The 16,086-nt window shown below is 47.2% G+C and overlaps 1 protein-coding gene across 1 annotated transcript in view; it reads left to right on the forward strand.

Moving 5' to 3' along the window:
• Nucleotides 1-16,086, forward strand: part of T265_04834 (hypothetical protein) — a gene marked incomplete at both ends in the record, with an annotated part of 120,963 nt that overhangs the window by 65,881 nt on the left and 38,996 nt on the right. The window contains 3 exons of the mRNA XM_009169680.1: nt 13,403-13,831; nt 13,859-14,630; nt 15,524-15,734. Coding sequence (XP_009167944.1) covers nt 13,458-13,831; nt 13,859-14,630; nt 15,524-15,734 — 1,357 coding nt within the window. The remainder of the gene's footprint in view (nt 1-13,402; nt 13,832-13,858; nt 14,631-15,523; nt 15,735-16,086) is intronic.

Genomic DNA, 16,086 nt, shown 5'->3' on the forward strand with positions numbered 1-16,086 from the left:
TATTTTACTTAGCTTTGCTCACCCACACCCAACACATTAAAAGGGTGGGACACTAAACACCAGTCTTCTTTCAGCGTTATGTGTTGAATACAACAATCACAGCAGGAAAATTTCTGATCCGCACATGCATTCGTGCAAACCGTTCAGTCTGGCTTACGGGTAGTGAGTTTTGGTGTGAAATAATCAACTGTAGGGAATGCGCGGACCGATCCTGCAACAAGCATGGATGTCGAATAGACACTGATGTTCAATTCATCCCTGTTTTGTTTAATCAAAACAGATCTATGGATCTCGGAATCGACATATTGATAGGTGTTTTGTGTCGAGAAGGACCTCCATCCTTAGACAGCCCGCTCACTGACTTCCTCTTCAGAAGATAATGTACTGGATTGGGGTCACAAGTGTGGTCTAACAATGCAGTTCGGGAAGCTAAAATCCAGTCTGAACACGTCGTGAGACAGCCGAGCAATACCTTCGTCTTACGGGTGTCTGATGGGAATATTCTTGGAATTACTGCTTCATGGACTGCTTTTCCAGGAGTTGGAAGTAGTGCTGATCTATGAAATGCATCGGAATTCACGATTCTGTGTGCAGCAGCCCATTCTAAGGTGTTGGGATCCCGGGTCAGAATTCTCCATTTTTCATTCGAGAGTGCGTATGGGCACATGGAGCCAAGGCCACTTTATCACAATGGAACCGTTACGGCCTACGGAAACAAGTTGGGAGAATCTGGTGGTAGACACCAATTCTGTGTAGTACGGCCGAGTAGATGACTACTCTGTCAGCAATATTGAGACTCGTAATGTGCGCCCTAACAATCTTTTATATTGTACCGATTGTGCGTAGTTCAAAATACTGAAACAGTAGTAGTGTTAGTAGAGGTCTCACACTGATCGTGATCATCACATCTTGCCAGAGTTTCCTCGATCCCGATGGTGAGAAAGGCAAGTGTTTTTTCTGCATCAAGGAAACGCATGCCCTGATCTAAAGACCGAATGCCTCACTTCATGATCTGCAGGGTAATTCAGCCGAAACGTGGCACAAGGGGGATATTGGAGAGGATGAATGACTGGAGTTCGCGTGCACCAGGAACAACTATAAAAAACTGCAGGAAAGACCCCGCTCGAAGGCATGATCAACAATAAATAGAAAGCGACAAGTGTCTAACGACAAGCGAAGAAATGTCGGGTCCGAGTAACAAGAACTCAGTAGATTGTTCGCTCCGGCTGGTCTTCCCAGCGGAAACAGCCCCTTTAATGGCCTGACTGTCTTTGATCTAGTCGAACCTCAAGCCCATTTTTCCCAACAAGTTGGGAAATAACCTATTATTACTATATCACCGGGTATTCCCCACCGTTTATGACATTGTCCTTTTTTGTGCAATCTGCACCCCAACAATTCCCCCAGTCATGCTCCATTCTGACTGTAAAACTATGATCATGCCAGACGGTATGCTACCCACAAATTGGGAATAAACCTTATTATTATTATTATTATTATTATTATTTACTATTGTAACCTTTTTGCCTAGTGCCACTAGTGGTTGGCATTTTACGTTCCACTGCCTTATTTTCCCTAGTTTTGCTTCGTTTCCGACTGAAGCTAGTAGTGGACGACTTTCCGATGTGTTTTATGCGACCTCGGACTCCCTTCGATGTTAGCTGGGGTTGATGAACTGCATGCATAGCTGAAAACGAACATAAATGAATGTGGTAAATGTGGGGTTGCCACAGCAGTTGCAGCCGCTTTTACAGAAACGACGAATAGAATTCGTGTGTGATGTCCGTCACAAATGATGCGGGTTGATTGCTGGTTGGTCCGCAAGCTGTCGATTGGACTCCGGTAAAACAACTGCTGTCAATCAGAATTTCGACTTATAGCTTTCTGATACTGTTCCGTCTGGTACCACCCGCTGTACGACTGACACGCTCGGTGGTGTGGAGACCTCAGAGGCTGGATAACAGACCTTGATCTCTTGGGCCTCGATTAGGTTAGTGAGCCTCAATTGTTGTATGAACCTGTCAGTGCCGTTTGTAACGAAACGGCTCCAACTGGCTCCGATAGGTTCAAGAGAATATCACGTCCTGACGATTTTGTGGTCACCACAGTTACAGCCAAACCGGAGACCAGATGGAACATACGTCACGCAATGGCCATTCGACTCCTGGCGTCCGGCATCGGTAGCCCTCGTGCTTCACTTCAGTACAGTGAACCCTGCCAGCAGCCCGCAACGTTTTGCCCGCGGTCTGAATCCCTTAGTTTACAGTCGCAGGTTCATGCGGATCTTATCTTTGCTATCCGTAAAATCAAGAAAGGGGGCCGGCAGAAGGGACGCAACAACAGTCACACAGAGACCACCCACTAATTCGAGGATATGGGGACTGCTCTCCATGATGGACGCAGGGTCGAATATGGTAAACACGAGGCGCAAATAGGATCGCAAGCACGGCCACGTCAGAGAAACCAACTTTAGACAACAGTCTGCGGCTCCGTGAGGAGGACACGTCGCATGGGACATTGGACAGCCGCGAAATACCTCCAAACAGGAGGGTACCAAATCCCAGATCAGCATGCTCGCAGCACCCGCACCGAAATGCAACAGTAACTCCATGAGTCGTCACAGTGGAGTCCAAAGCAGCAGTCAGTTGAGCAGCCTTCTAAAGGGGAGGTATTCGGAGGCCAGTCGTCCCTAATAATCGAACACCACATCATTTGTGCGGATGTGTCACTTGGAGGACACGGACCAAACAAAGGCATGCCCTGATTGGTCACAATGCCAACCAATCCGGATCGAGCGTCCCTCACCCGACGCTTCTTGCCCCCTTACGGAGATTCTGGCACGACCTTGTGGAAAGCTCTGTGACTACTCTATGACTACAGTTGTAATAATTTTCCTTTTTCTCCAAAAAGCGCTGCGTAGAGCTCCCGCGCCATTTGATATACCATAGTGGGCGGAGCAAGGAGCCAAGGGACCCATACAGAGTTGCACGAATGTACGTCAAGCCACAACAAACGGATAGAGTGGACATCCTTGACTTGCACCACTTTTGTAGGAAAGCTTTTGAAGAGCTCACCATACACCCAAACGTCCAGAATTGTGTGAATGTAAGGACCGTAGTACGTACACAAATTTATGGGACATTCCCTGTTGAGCAAGTCTAGTTAATAGCAACGACCGATCGACAGTATCGAACGTATCCTTGAAGTCAAGAAGCAACAAGATTGTAGGCCGTCGGTACAGGTGAAGCCGCTCCACCATCTGACGGAGTGCGGGGGCGTGGCCAACGCAGCCTCCACTCTGTCGGAACCCCGCTTGGTGTTCACGGGTCAATAGTTCGCGTGCCACCGTAAGACGACGAAGAATCGGTGATGCGAAGAACCTTACTGCACCCGGGTTCAAACTAATGTTTTTGGTCAGTACATCGACTAAGTACCTCTTTGAAAGTACGCAATATTATCGATGCACCCCCAGTTATCTGGAATGGTCTTTCTCTTAGATAGACACACACAGACCATACAGGCACTGTCTGTGAAATTCACCACCATCACCACCACCCTTAAACAGAACAAATGGAAGCTCGTCAAGCCAAGAAGCAGGATGACGCTTGAGTAGAGATATACACTTTGACAGCTCTGAGACTAAGGGGCATCATGTTCACGGTCCACCTTCCCGTTGATGGGCTGCAGTTCGGACCGATGAAAGAATAAAATGTCGTCGTTCAGATATAACACCCTTTCGGTGTCTAGCTGCCATTCCACCTCAAGGGAGCACGAAGGCTGGGATGCTGACAGCTTGTCCAAACCTAGACAGGAGAAGTCGAGATGTAGAGGTCGGGTTCAAACCACGGACCTTCTGGTCAGTAAATTCACGCTCTAAACACTGAGTCATCTCGTCCGGATCTGATGTAGCAGGTGACAAACTGAATTGTTGATCCAACTAATTGTGCTCAGCGGTCCAACCGTTCCGCTTCGTTAGATATTGGAGAGCCATTCTGGTCCCTGACAGTTTTGCTGGCAAGAGGCTTTCGAGGGCCAGTCGGACGGATCAGGCGGGCGTTTCCAGTATTCTGGCCTCTTCCATGTTTTCGGCATTTCGGATTCAACAGGTTTCTCTCTATTCGAAGAGACTATTTTCTTATAACAAACACAATATTAATTGTTCAACAGTAACATCTTTTAAGTGCATAGCTGCTACGTCACCCGGAGGAAGCACGTGCGTCGAGGTACTGAGAGGGCTAGATAGAAACAGTTGAAATGAAAGTGGAAATGAAAATGGAAAATGAAATGAAAAATGGATCTACTGGTCAGTAAGTTTGTGCCTTAACTGCTGGACCATCTTGTACAAAGGGGTCACAACGAGAAGGGTGCCCAAAATTTTCTGGCACTGTCACACTGCTGAGAAGTTCTCTTATTGGAAGGACAGGCTGCTAGAGTAAATTACTAAAGTACCGAGTGGTTACGTTTTGGCATCAAGCGTGTCTGCTGTACGCGACGTTTCTCTGGCAGATGACAAATTTTTCAGATGAGGTCAATGCGGCCTTTACTTGGTCGACATCCAGCTCGGTGCTCACGGAGCGAGAAATTTCTCGGAAGCGTTTAACAATTTGCGGTACATAAACCAGCATTCAACCTGGGGGTTCCAGGTGATTTTGCAGGTCAGACATTTGACCCCTGATGATCCCGTTATGTGCCTCCGAGATCTTCGCATGGACCCCGACCGATATGCTTCAAAAGGCCGCGGAGGCACACATGCTGTCAAACCAATGCTAGGTGCAGTCTCTTTGTGGCCATAAATCCACTTTCATTCGGTGAATAATCTGAAACGAGGAAGCACATTCGAGTTACCGTCACCGAGATATTTGGTAAAATGTTAAGACGTCTTAACTTCTTAAGGACAAGCTTACCACTTGCTCAGTTAAAGCCGTCGCCGATATTGTTGGATTCTTGCGCACACTAATGTCGTCGTGATGAGATTCGCTGGCCACGTGGATTATTCGTCGGAGAGAATTTAGAACCCAAGAAGGGCGTACAAATGGCAGCCGTAAGGTCCAGTGGCATGTTCTTGATCCTCAACATTTAAATTCCTCATGTCTTTACACATATACCCGTAGATGTAACCGCAGCAAATGTATTATATGCGTGCATGTACCTGGCGTTTAATTTTATCCGCTTCTGATTCCCGATCATTATGCACTGTAGCTCGATAGAAACAACCACTCTGTTGACCCTATCATATATGAAAGCAACCCCGCAATCAACCGCAGTAGCACCCTAAACAACTAGAGGCTCCTTTCAGGCTACACGGAGGCCCTTTCTATTTCTGTCAGAAGGGCAAAATTCATCCAACTCACCATTCATGCAGGCGTATTGCCACCCATCTTTTCTTCCACCATCATGTCCAAACCATGCGAATATATAGGCGACCAATAACGCCACTCCATACGCGAACTTACTGGGGGCTGAATGTTCCACTTCGTTAGGCAAACTTGGGAACATATATATAAAACATTTAAGTTATCACATAGCCCTAATGCCTCCATTCCCGTCTTTGTCTTTGATTATGGTTCTCCTTCACTCTCTCTCTCTCTCAATAGGCCCATCCGGGTTTGTCTTATCTGGTTGGCTTTTCGATTCTTGCCATCCCTGATCATCCACCATCTATTTATGTGCCATGTCCTCCCCTTCCACATCCATTGACCCCAAAGATGAAAGAAATTTCACGGATGAAAACTGTCCCTGTAGATGCATGCTCCCGAGGCTCTCCCTATTGCGTCCTGAGTCTTTCCTTCACGTTTTGTCGTGAGTTTAGACTTCATTATTTCCTCAGTCCCCAGCGTCAAGTAAGCGTTCATCCACTCTGCACACGTGCAAAGTTAACCCTACTTCATATGCAAAAACTGCTTCCCCAAGATTCTCCCCGCAAATTTCCACCTTTGGCGATTTTAACAACCTCCAAATTGGAAAGATTAACTTGCCGTTGAACCTATCGATGATATCAGCGATAAACGCAAAAAATTAGACAGTTTCCGTGTAAATTGTGTGCTAGTAGCCTAAGATCGCCCTGGTTGTAGCGTAATCCCGGGAAGCCCTCCACTGAATCTAAAACACAAGTTATAACGGAGTAAAATTACTGCCTCGTGTTACTGCCTCAGGTTAACGGGGACTCAATGAGTATATGCGTCGACGCCTCTGACGCAGTTAGTTTTTCAAAACCAGTACACTTTCCCTTATGCTATAACTGCGTTATGCTAATTCACCCCTGCGTTCAAACATGCAAAAGGGCCATGCACTGACGCATTTATCCATTCACGCTTTGAGCTACTAATGCCTCTAGACTCACCAACTTTAAAGATTGGCATGTAGCATTAGGAAGCCATTCATATCAACAGCTGTATTGTTGAAGTTTGCCGTGGTCTCCAACTGGCAACACATCTTCCTCCGTTGCTCCGTCACCCATTTTCCGAATTAGCATTATTGAACCTTTTAAAAAATTTCTGTGATGGCGTTCTCAAACTTTTTCTCCCAAGCATGCTGCAGTACATGAAAACCGCCCCTCCTCAGCAAACCATCTCTTTTACGCGAGCTAACTGCAGAATCGCGTTCACTTCAAACACTGACTCAGTTCTTCGTATTTCCCACCCAGCTTTGTCGACGGAAGCACAGCCAACAGTGATGTTCCTGGCGCGAAACTTAGCTGGTTCAAGTCCCCCATGTTTACATTTAGCCAGATCCGAACACCTCGACTAGATATCGCTATTCCCTAATATCTTCGCCTGAATGTCGATTACCATTCTCGGTGCAGCTTCACTGCAGTATTCAGAAATTGGTGCCACTATTTTCTGACTGCTGTTTTGGGCCACAGTCTAAATTGCAATTTAGCGCTCTTCAGTTGGCATTTTCGCCCTTTTACCGTTTTGAGTTTCCAATCCAGATGGACTTATCTTGTGGCTTTGCCCCGATAGCAGAAATAAGACATGACGTTCCCCTGATGAACCCAGGAATATTATTGATCCTTTTTGATCTCACCTAGTTTCGATCCCATCGCCAACTCTTACTGTCTTAACTGCCGATGCTCGCTCGCTCGAGATGGTGCTTTACATGGCTGTCCACGAACCAAAGCACGACGTAAAAATGACGGTATTGCGACTGCCATACTTAGTATGAATCACCCATGTTCTATTATATTTCCATTTGTTTGCGCAAGTGTGCCATAGGTGCCCCCAAGACTGTCTCATTTCGCCAAATTCGTGTCAGAAGTTCAAAGCATTGGCCACATTGTTGCACTCCCTGCACTTCTGCCCATTAATTCACCAGTTTTCTATGGCTCCATCAAATATTCGGTGTACCTATGAAGATGACACACTGCCAGGAAACCCGCAACATCAAGTGCTAATTGTCGCGATAAAACCAACACATATTAGTTGCGATTAATGCTTTGGATTTCCCTTACGGGATTATTGCCCTAATGACACGGATGTTTTTTATGCGTTGTTCGCGAAAGGTTGTTCCCTTTTGAGTTATGGAAGACAAGATGACTCACAATTTGTTTACATAAGGTTCCAAAATAATTTAAGCCCAAATACGGAGGAAAACACGCGAGGAAACTAAGTTCTTGAAGAGATTCCCTCCTTTTCATTGAGGGGACGACATGCTCAGCGGAATTTGCGACTTGCGGTTTGAACCGAGCTGTGAATATTTCAAGGGCATCTCCGGATCACGTTAGAAAGACTGCAAGGGGTCAGAATCATTCGTTTCTTGCTCGTTTTCTTGAACAAAGTATTGCTGAACGCGTCCGATGATTCATCAACGAAGCACGGATGGTGTTCATTAGGTTGAACCCAGGTACATTGTGATCTGGATTGCTGTCAGGGAGACCACAGTAGGGAATGTGCACATGTTGTCCACTGGCATAGTTTTTTGGCGTCTGAAAATGATCAGAAGCACGGAGAAGTGCTTGCGCATACCGCATTTGCATGACCTGTAAAGGTCTAACTGCCAGGAGTACATCTGAAACTGTAGATAGTAAAAGTAGCTTTTGCTCTGTCGAGGTGTTTTAAGTAAGCCAAGGAGATCGTGAATATGTAGGGAAGACTACGTAGCTGGCTTCACGGGCGACAACTTTCAGGTCCTCCGGGATAAACTGCACCGCATGGACAATCCTGCCTGTAACCCTCAAGGTATCCGGGGAGCACGGTACATATTTGGACTCAGTGTCTCTGGTTATGGTCGTGGTTAAAAAACTTTGGTAAACTTTCGTAAAGCTTAGTAAAGGTCCATCCTCAAAGCGCACCGAATGTCCGACCTGGATGCCCGAGTAAAGCACGCTCGAGAGAACACTGTTACCACTGGTAACGGGATCAAATCAACTAATCGGCACGCGCTAGGTTTTCTATGCCCTGTGTTCGAACAATACAACCAGATTTAAGAGTGCTGAATTTGCTGAGTGAAACGAAACATAGTAAAACCGTCATGCCTTTTCAACGTTGTGTGTCAGTGAAAGCCTGCGTGCGCGCAGGATAGGCAGACAAGGCCATGGGTCTCCGTTCTATTGTTGGCCGTTACTAATTATGTCCCATTTTCGTTGTCTTCATTTAGAAGTGTTTATCCAGGTTCCTGACCTCTGCATTTGTGTTGTAAATGCTATTAATGAAAAGATTGAATGAACTATTGGCTTCACATTTCCTAGAAACACATGCGTCACGGTTGCCAAAACATTCAGGCCTTGCTTTGAAGTCAGGTTTGTGTAGGCGTCAAAAAGGTGGCATAATTTTTCGGTGGCAGCGACTTACATCTAAACTACCGTCTTTCGTCGTGTTCTAAAGAGTGCCTAAAAACTAGTACTTACCTCTCGCTCCGCAAGGTTAGCTGTGCCGCAACGTGCTTCGTATTCGTCTGCGTGTGTGCCTCAGACAGCAAAGGGTTCGTGTGCACAGATTGGTCAGATTATTTATGGCCTCTAGGCCGGGAAATATACGCTCCACTCGAGCGATTGAAGAATATATGTCTATTAATCTGACTTCTGTAGCGGCACACGATTTTTGCAGTGTGCTTGAGCGCTGTGGCATTCACAAAGCTGAGGTGCGGTTAACACGGCTGCAACGCGCCCAATGCGTTTTGCTTGCACTTCGGTTAAAGCGTGATCACAACTAACCATATTCAATTAAATGGCCTGGCAGCAGGCACTGTTGTCGACCCGCTTGCTGCAAAAATCCACCGATAATTCCATTATTACCAACCAGAATTCTGGTTGTCACTAATAAAGAAGAGCGTGTAAAAATATGAGTCCCATATCAAATAAAAGTAATTTACAACGAATACCCGCTGAGTTGAAGAGCATCAGTCATAAACCTACACTTAGCCAGGCCACGTTGTTGAATAGTTCTATCATTTCGGTTTCAGCGAAGCAAGATGAGGATGCTGCAAGAAACGCGGTCTTCACATTGAGCCACGGCGTCTGTCAAAATTGTGGACTCTGTGGTCAAATTGGACCTCAAGCGCACGTACACAAATTCCAGCAAAACTGCTACTGGCTGGGGAGACTTTGAGTTTTCCACAAGTACCGTCAAATGAAAAAAATCTATGCAAATATTTTCCCGTTAGATCTGTTGTTTCAGGGAAATTTTTGGTGCGTCTAATGATCGGCCCCTCATGGCGACAAAGAGCGATTGTCACTTGTCAATTCAAATTGCGTGATTAGACGCGATAATGATAAAGCACAACCAAGCACTATCAAGTATGACGCGATACGAGGGTAATACGAAGTATGGGGCCTCTAGGAGTTGGAGTTGGCACGAATGGTAGCTAGCTGGCCTCTCATCCGAGAGGTTCCGAGTTCAACCTGAGGGTGAAACGCTTTTCCACCGCCGCGAGTAAGCAAGATGGGTGGAGTTGACGTGAAATTGCAGAAAAAACATGCAGGTAATAAAAGCAAACGTTAGGTGAAAACAAAAGTTCAGGAAACAGTAAAACTGCATTATAATAAACAAGAGTAATTCACGGTAGTCAGTAGGAGTCAAACAAAAAGCAAACGACCGTAGGCTGCCAATAATTCGCACATGGAGACAAAGCCTGAATGTAACTCCTTTGTAATGACCAGGCGTTAAGAAATCAGAAGGCCTCAATTGGCTAGCGAAGATGCGTCAGTCGGTAGAAGCATGGGGTTAATCCGTCTTGTGGGCAGCTACCCAGCCACTGACTTCTGTGGCAAGTTATGACCTGATGTAGCACAAGGTTTTGGTCAGTTGGCTGGCGGACCGCAGTGACAGCCACTGAGGCGGTGCGAACTGCCTCTGAGTATACGTTGTTTACCCCGACCCCGAAGTAATGGTTCAGAATGCAGTGTCTTCTCTTTCCGGCCTGTTGGAGTCAACGAGAAGAGGCGGTGTTTCGGGTCGTCCGGGGCTGGTGATGGGTGTTACATTATATTTAAGCTGTTTCTCAGTAGAACAGTTGCCCACTGCTGGATACGGTTTACATTATACACCCAAATCAGCTTCTTTCAGCGAAAGACAACATTGAGGGGCGTATAGTAATACCCGAGCAAAGGAGACTTACGGCCGTAGGGCATTTCATGGAGCTTTTTGTTGGCAACCACGATCGGCAAATATTCCTTTTCCAACAGTGTGTGGTTGCGATTGGCTGGAATCAGGGATCTGGCAGCATGCGCTATAAGATAACGGCGGTGTCCCGGCTCAGTTCTAATCCTGAGCCTTCCAAATTAGCATTCTTGTCAAAAGGACTACCAAACTTGCAAAACTTGCATTAAACGCCAAAAAATTGCAGCGCGTGGGTATGTGGCTGAAACATTCTGGAAATTCCCACGCCTTGTGGATTCGCAATTGACAACCGGCATCCGGTTGAGACTGGATTATGACCGGCTTTTGAAGGCTCATTAGCCGCACAATACTTCCGGCTGCAAAACCCTTAGTGGCCAAATAGAAATTTTTGAGTCAAAATGTTTCATTTTGCTGTGCATGTGCTCAAACCAAAAACACTTTTATTCTACCTTCATATTTTTGCAGCTAACCGAATTTCGTTGTCACTTAAGCAATCATACTCCTGGTGGAAATATTCGTGGAATAATTTCCCAGCATCTCTAACGCTCCAAAATACCTAAACGTGGCTCAAAATTTTGAACTGGTACTCCGAACTCAGTTGTCCGATTTCCTTGGTCCATCAGGTACACGTCAGCTTTCAAAATTCTATTCCATTGTGCGAATACTAAGCAGCTTGACTGTTGGGTACACATTTTCAGCCAATTAGGGCCCGCATTGATGCTGGACTGACAGACGGTCCGTTCTTCTGGCCAATCACGTTGGGCTAAAGCCTCTTGCCTGAGGCAGCTCATAACTTCGACCGGTTTGGTGCGGGTTTCGGTATGAATGTTTCACAGTGTCGCGATCCGATCCATCCTACTTCGTGGATGAAAGACCTAGACGCTCCGTGCCAAAGACCTTCGGTGACCGTCTATGCATGATTGCTGGTGCCTCCGAAGAATTGTCCGTGTATGATCGCAACCGAACTCGAGTTCAATAATGCTGAGGTACTTCAGATGGTTATTGTGGAAATTCTGCTTCCTCTCGATAGGTCTTTCAGCGGTTGCTCTCTTTCGGCGCCTATCTGCCATACCACCAGAAGGAAGCACGAGGAGTGAATTGCCCAAGCTTAGACAGGGGAAGTCGCGATGCAGTGGTCGGGTTGGAACCATTGACCCTCCGGTCAGCAAATTCGCGCTGTTACCACTGGGCCATCTCGCTCCTTAATAATGAGCCATCTCGCCCCCTACCAATGAGCTATCTCGCCCCTCGGATCAGTTGGTCACACTCCACGAGTTACGCTGGTTTGGTCCTGCTATTCGTGTGCCAGGGGACATTTGACCTCAGTGGTGTGAGGAGATTTGGGAGTTTTACTAGATGGAAACCTAGCTCCAAAGCACTGTACAGCTGTTTCACACTTAGTAGTGATCACCAACAGTGTGAATTTCACGGAACACTGAGGGTCTCCAGCTGGTGACCTCCTGGCTAATAGATTGAAAATCTGTTCGGCCGCGAGCTGCTTGTCAGCAGTGTAATTGGTCTGCACCAGATATAAGGCCGTTAGTCTTTCAATCACGAACTCTACACCACGTCCTCAAACGTGGCATAGATTGCAAGCTAAAGGTGGCTTGACCAGGTTTTACATATGCCGGCTTGCTGTTTGCCTAAAATATTCACCCATTCCCTATTACGAGTGGTGGGAACATGAAAATGGACAGAATTCGACATGGTAAAGAGGAACAAAAGGTGCTTTGATAAGTTTGGGTTATCTTGATGCTGTTCGTCATCCAGGAATGGATTTATTTGACTCTCTTCTTGGTCGACTGATGATAGTGCAGTATATAATATCTAGGTGATGTCGGTTGCGTTCGTTACGTCATTTGCTACCCGGATTTTTTGAGTGACTGTTGGAAGTGTGGACACCGAGTGTCTGCAGGTCTCATTCTAACCCTTAGAAACATCAACCACTGATTAGGATGAAGCGAAGTGACCAGGTCTCATAAATCACAACCATCAAGCAGCAGCTATTTCTTCCTTGGTGTTCACCCACTTAGCCTAAACCCCAAACGAGGATGTCAAATGCAGGATTAGTAACCATACTATGTAATATTCAACACTTCACGGACAGCACTTATTCCATGGAGCTTTCCGTGGCGTCGGGACGGTTGATCTCAACATTGGAACATCGGGCCCCTCTTGTTGTTTACCGGCGTGAATGTAGTTGACTGAGATGTCTTTCGATGTACGTCCAGCCCAGAATAGACTGCCCGGTACAATCCAACATTTTGAGGGAATTGCGGGGACTCACCGCCCAATCTACCTGAGCGTTACATGGTAGTACCGTCACGAAGAGACTAAATCTTGCCGTGTTGTGATGGTTTGCGCATCCAGCGATCCATTGAGCTATACTGGGGAGCGTCCCGCAAAACCCACAGAGTCTCTCATACCAGGTAGGGCAATGGTTAGAGGTCTGAGGAACACAGTCTCCTGGCCTTCCAGGTTATAGGGTTGGAACATGTGGCAACTTGTTCCGTAGAGTTGGTAATGCATTTGAATTTCCCGGCAAATATTGCTGCCTTGCGGCTAGGCTTCGGTTGAGGACCCTAATCGTCCCCTGTGTGGGTGTGGGCGCCTCGGCAGCACCCCAGTCCACGTACTAACATGAACTGCATATACGCAAATAAAATCATACTACATCGGCCGTCACGTGGTGCCATCAGCCTAATCGCCTTACTTGCTGCATACAGCAGAGCAAGAAATCGAAAACAGATCACGCCTGCAGCCTCCCTTCTTGCTCTTTCACATAATTTTTCTTCCATCTCTCCTCACCCCATTAATACTTCTCTCCTTGTAGGTCCAGCACTAAGGACTGATGACTTCGTTCGTCATGCATCGGTTTTGCGTGCACCATCTGCTCGTCACATGGTGCCGACATCTGCAGGAATCTCCAACTCAGTCTTCAAGCCTCGATACCCAGTCTATCTTGCCGCGTTCAATGTCCGCACTCTGAAGCAAGCAGGACAACAAGCTGCTCTTGCACTCACACTGGACTCGCTTGGCATTGATGTGTGCTGTGTCTCAGAAACGGGAATTCAAGATGCAAGCATAGTGATTGAGTTAACCGCCCCGTCAGTCTCCACTCGCTTTCGGCTGCGCACCTCTGATGATCCAGAGGCTGCTGCGGTAGGATATGCAGGGGTTGGTATTGTGCTTAGTCACCGGGCGGAAGTATCCTTACTTGACTGGATACCTGTTGATAGTCGCCTCTGTGCGGTTCGTCTGACAACGTCTGTGAGGTAGTCTCACAGCCGGCAAGTTGATAGAAGTCTGGTTATCGTGTCCATCTACGCCCCAACTGACTGTAACTCCGACGCCGTCAAAGACAGGTTTTATGACGCCCCGAACGCCCTACTCCGGCGAACTAAAAGCTCAGACGTTGTGGTGGTTGCCGAAGATATAATTGTGCAAGTGAGCAGGCTTAGTACATCCGAGACTCAATTGGGAGGTCGATATGTACTGGACTCGGTACGTACGGGCAATGGGGAACGATTGCTTCAGCTGTGTGCTGATCTCAGGCTGTTTTTATGCAGTAAGGCCTCCCGAAATGACCGAAATCGCATGGCCACTTGGTGTCTTTCAACGGCGGGCCGGCCACAAACTCAAATATACCACATTGCCATTAGTTACTGTTGGAACGGATCAATACCTGACTACAGCTCGTTTTGGAACAAATTTATGGACTCTGGCCCTGCGCTCGTCCGGGGTTTCCTTCCCCTACGTTTCCCGGGGCCGCGTAAGCTGCGGACGAATAGCCTGGCAACTGAAAGGCTGGAAGATCCGGATGTCAGACGAACTTACTGGAATCATTTTCGAGAGTCTCTTCCAAGTGCTCCACCATCAGATGTGGACTCATACTGGGAGGAGATTGCCATCTCTTTGCATAGTGCTGGGAATTTCGCCTGTGACACGACCCAACCAGGCGCACCTAAAGCACTGGATATCAGACGAACGGTGGCACAACTTAAATCTCGAAGAAATGTCCCAGCCGGGCCCCAACATAAGCCGATGCCAAGAGCTATCAGACGTCAAGTGAAAGTGAGCTTGCGATCCGACCGTGAAGTATGGTGGACACAGAAAGCCAAAGAAATGGAAAAGGCCTAGAAAGCCGGTAAATGCCCGGAATTATTTGAGTTAATCCGTGCGATCGGGCCCTGGAAACCACCAGTTAGTGAAACCATCAGCATGAAACGACCATCTCGAATAAGGAAGAACGCCTCGACCGGTGGGCCGAATAATTCGAACAACTGTCGCGGCCACCAGCCGGCAGTCATCTAGAACCCACAGGTAAATTAATACCCTAGGCGGTGAATGTGGAACCACCTACGGCCTCGGAGGTCTACGACTGCATATGTTCTCTCAGGTGACACCGAGCTCCCGGTCCGGATGACCTTCCATCTGCACTGTTCAAAGACGGGAGTTAAGTCCTCAGTCATTGCTTGTCTGATCTGTTTGCTTGCATTTGGAGAACGGAATCTGTCCCAGACAACTGGATGAATCCGTGATAGTGCCCGTTTTCAAAAAAAGGGACGCGTAGTGAGTGTGGTAAATGCAAGGGCATCGGCTTGACCCCGGTTGTGACGAGACTGTTGGCGTCGATTTTTATTCGTCGCGACGCGGTGGCCCGTAAGAAACTGATTCGAGAGCAACAGCAGGATTCCGGCCTTGTGGAGGTTGCGTTGACCAAATCTTCACACTGCGTTAGGTGCTAGAACAACGGCATACGTATAAGCGACCCACAGTTCTAGTAATCCTGGATTTCCGGGCGCATTCGACTCGTTTGATCGGTCTGTTATTCTTGAGACACTTGCCCACCAAGCAATGCCCCGGAAGTTTTCAAACATAATATGTACTTTGTATTTTCAGAACTCCGGACGTGAGTGTACGGAGAGCTCTCCAAAAGCTGCCGTACACAAAACGGTATCCGTCAGGGATGCCCACTCTCTCCACTCCTTTTTAACTTTGTGATCGATGAAATAATGAGCCGAACGCTGGAGGGTCTCCAAAATCCTGGTGTTCAGATAGCCTGTGCAGAAAACCTTGTCGATCTGGAATATGCAGACGACATCGTTCTCATGTTCGAAGAGAGGGAAAAGGCGCAAGCATTCATGGATGAACTGACCAAAGTCATCCCGTCCTTTGGTATGCACTTTGCGGTCACAAAGTTTGAGGGTCATGGGTGGGACTGGCAGCACCTGATCAAGCCAGTCATAATCCAGCGAGAGGTATCGGAGGTTGGGGCGCGTTTTTCATATCTTGGAAGTTGTATTAAATCTGATTTTAGTGTGATAGATGAGGTGAATGCAGGAATCTTCGAGGCTCTGGCCGCGTTTGCTAATTTGAGACATCTATGGCGTCAGAATGGTTTATCCCTGAATCTGAAGGGACGTGTGTATCAAGCTACAGTGCGGGCTGTTTTGTTGTATGGCTGTGAGACTTGGCCTATCCGAGCAGCGGTTGTTCGACAATCGTTGTCACGGAAACATAGCTCGTT

The sequence above is a fragment of the Opisthorchis viverrini genome, assembly GCF_000715545.1.
Source record: "Opisthorchis viverrini unplaced genomic scaffold opera_v5_85, whole genome shotgun sequence".
NCBI lineage: Eukaryota > Metazoa > Platyhelminthes > Trematoda > Opisthorchiida > Opisthorchiidae > Opisthorchis > Opisthorchis viverrini.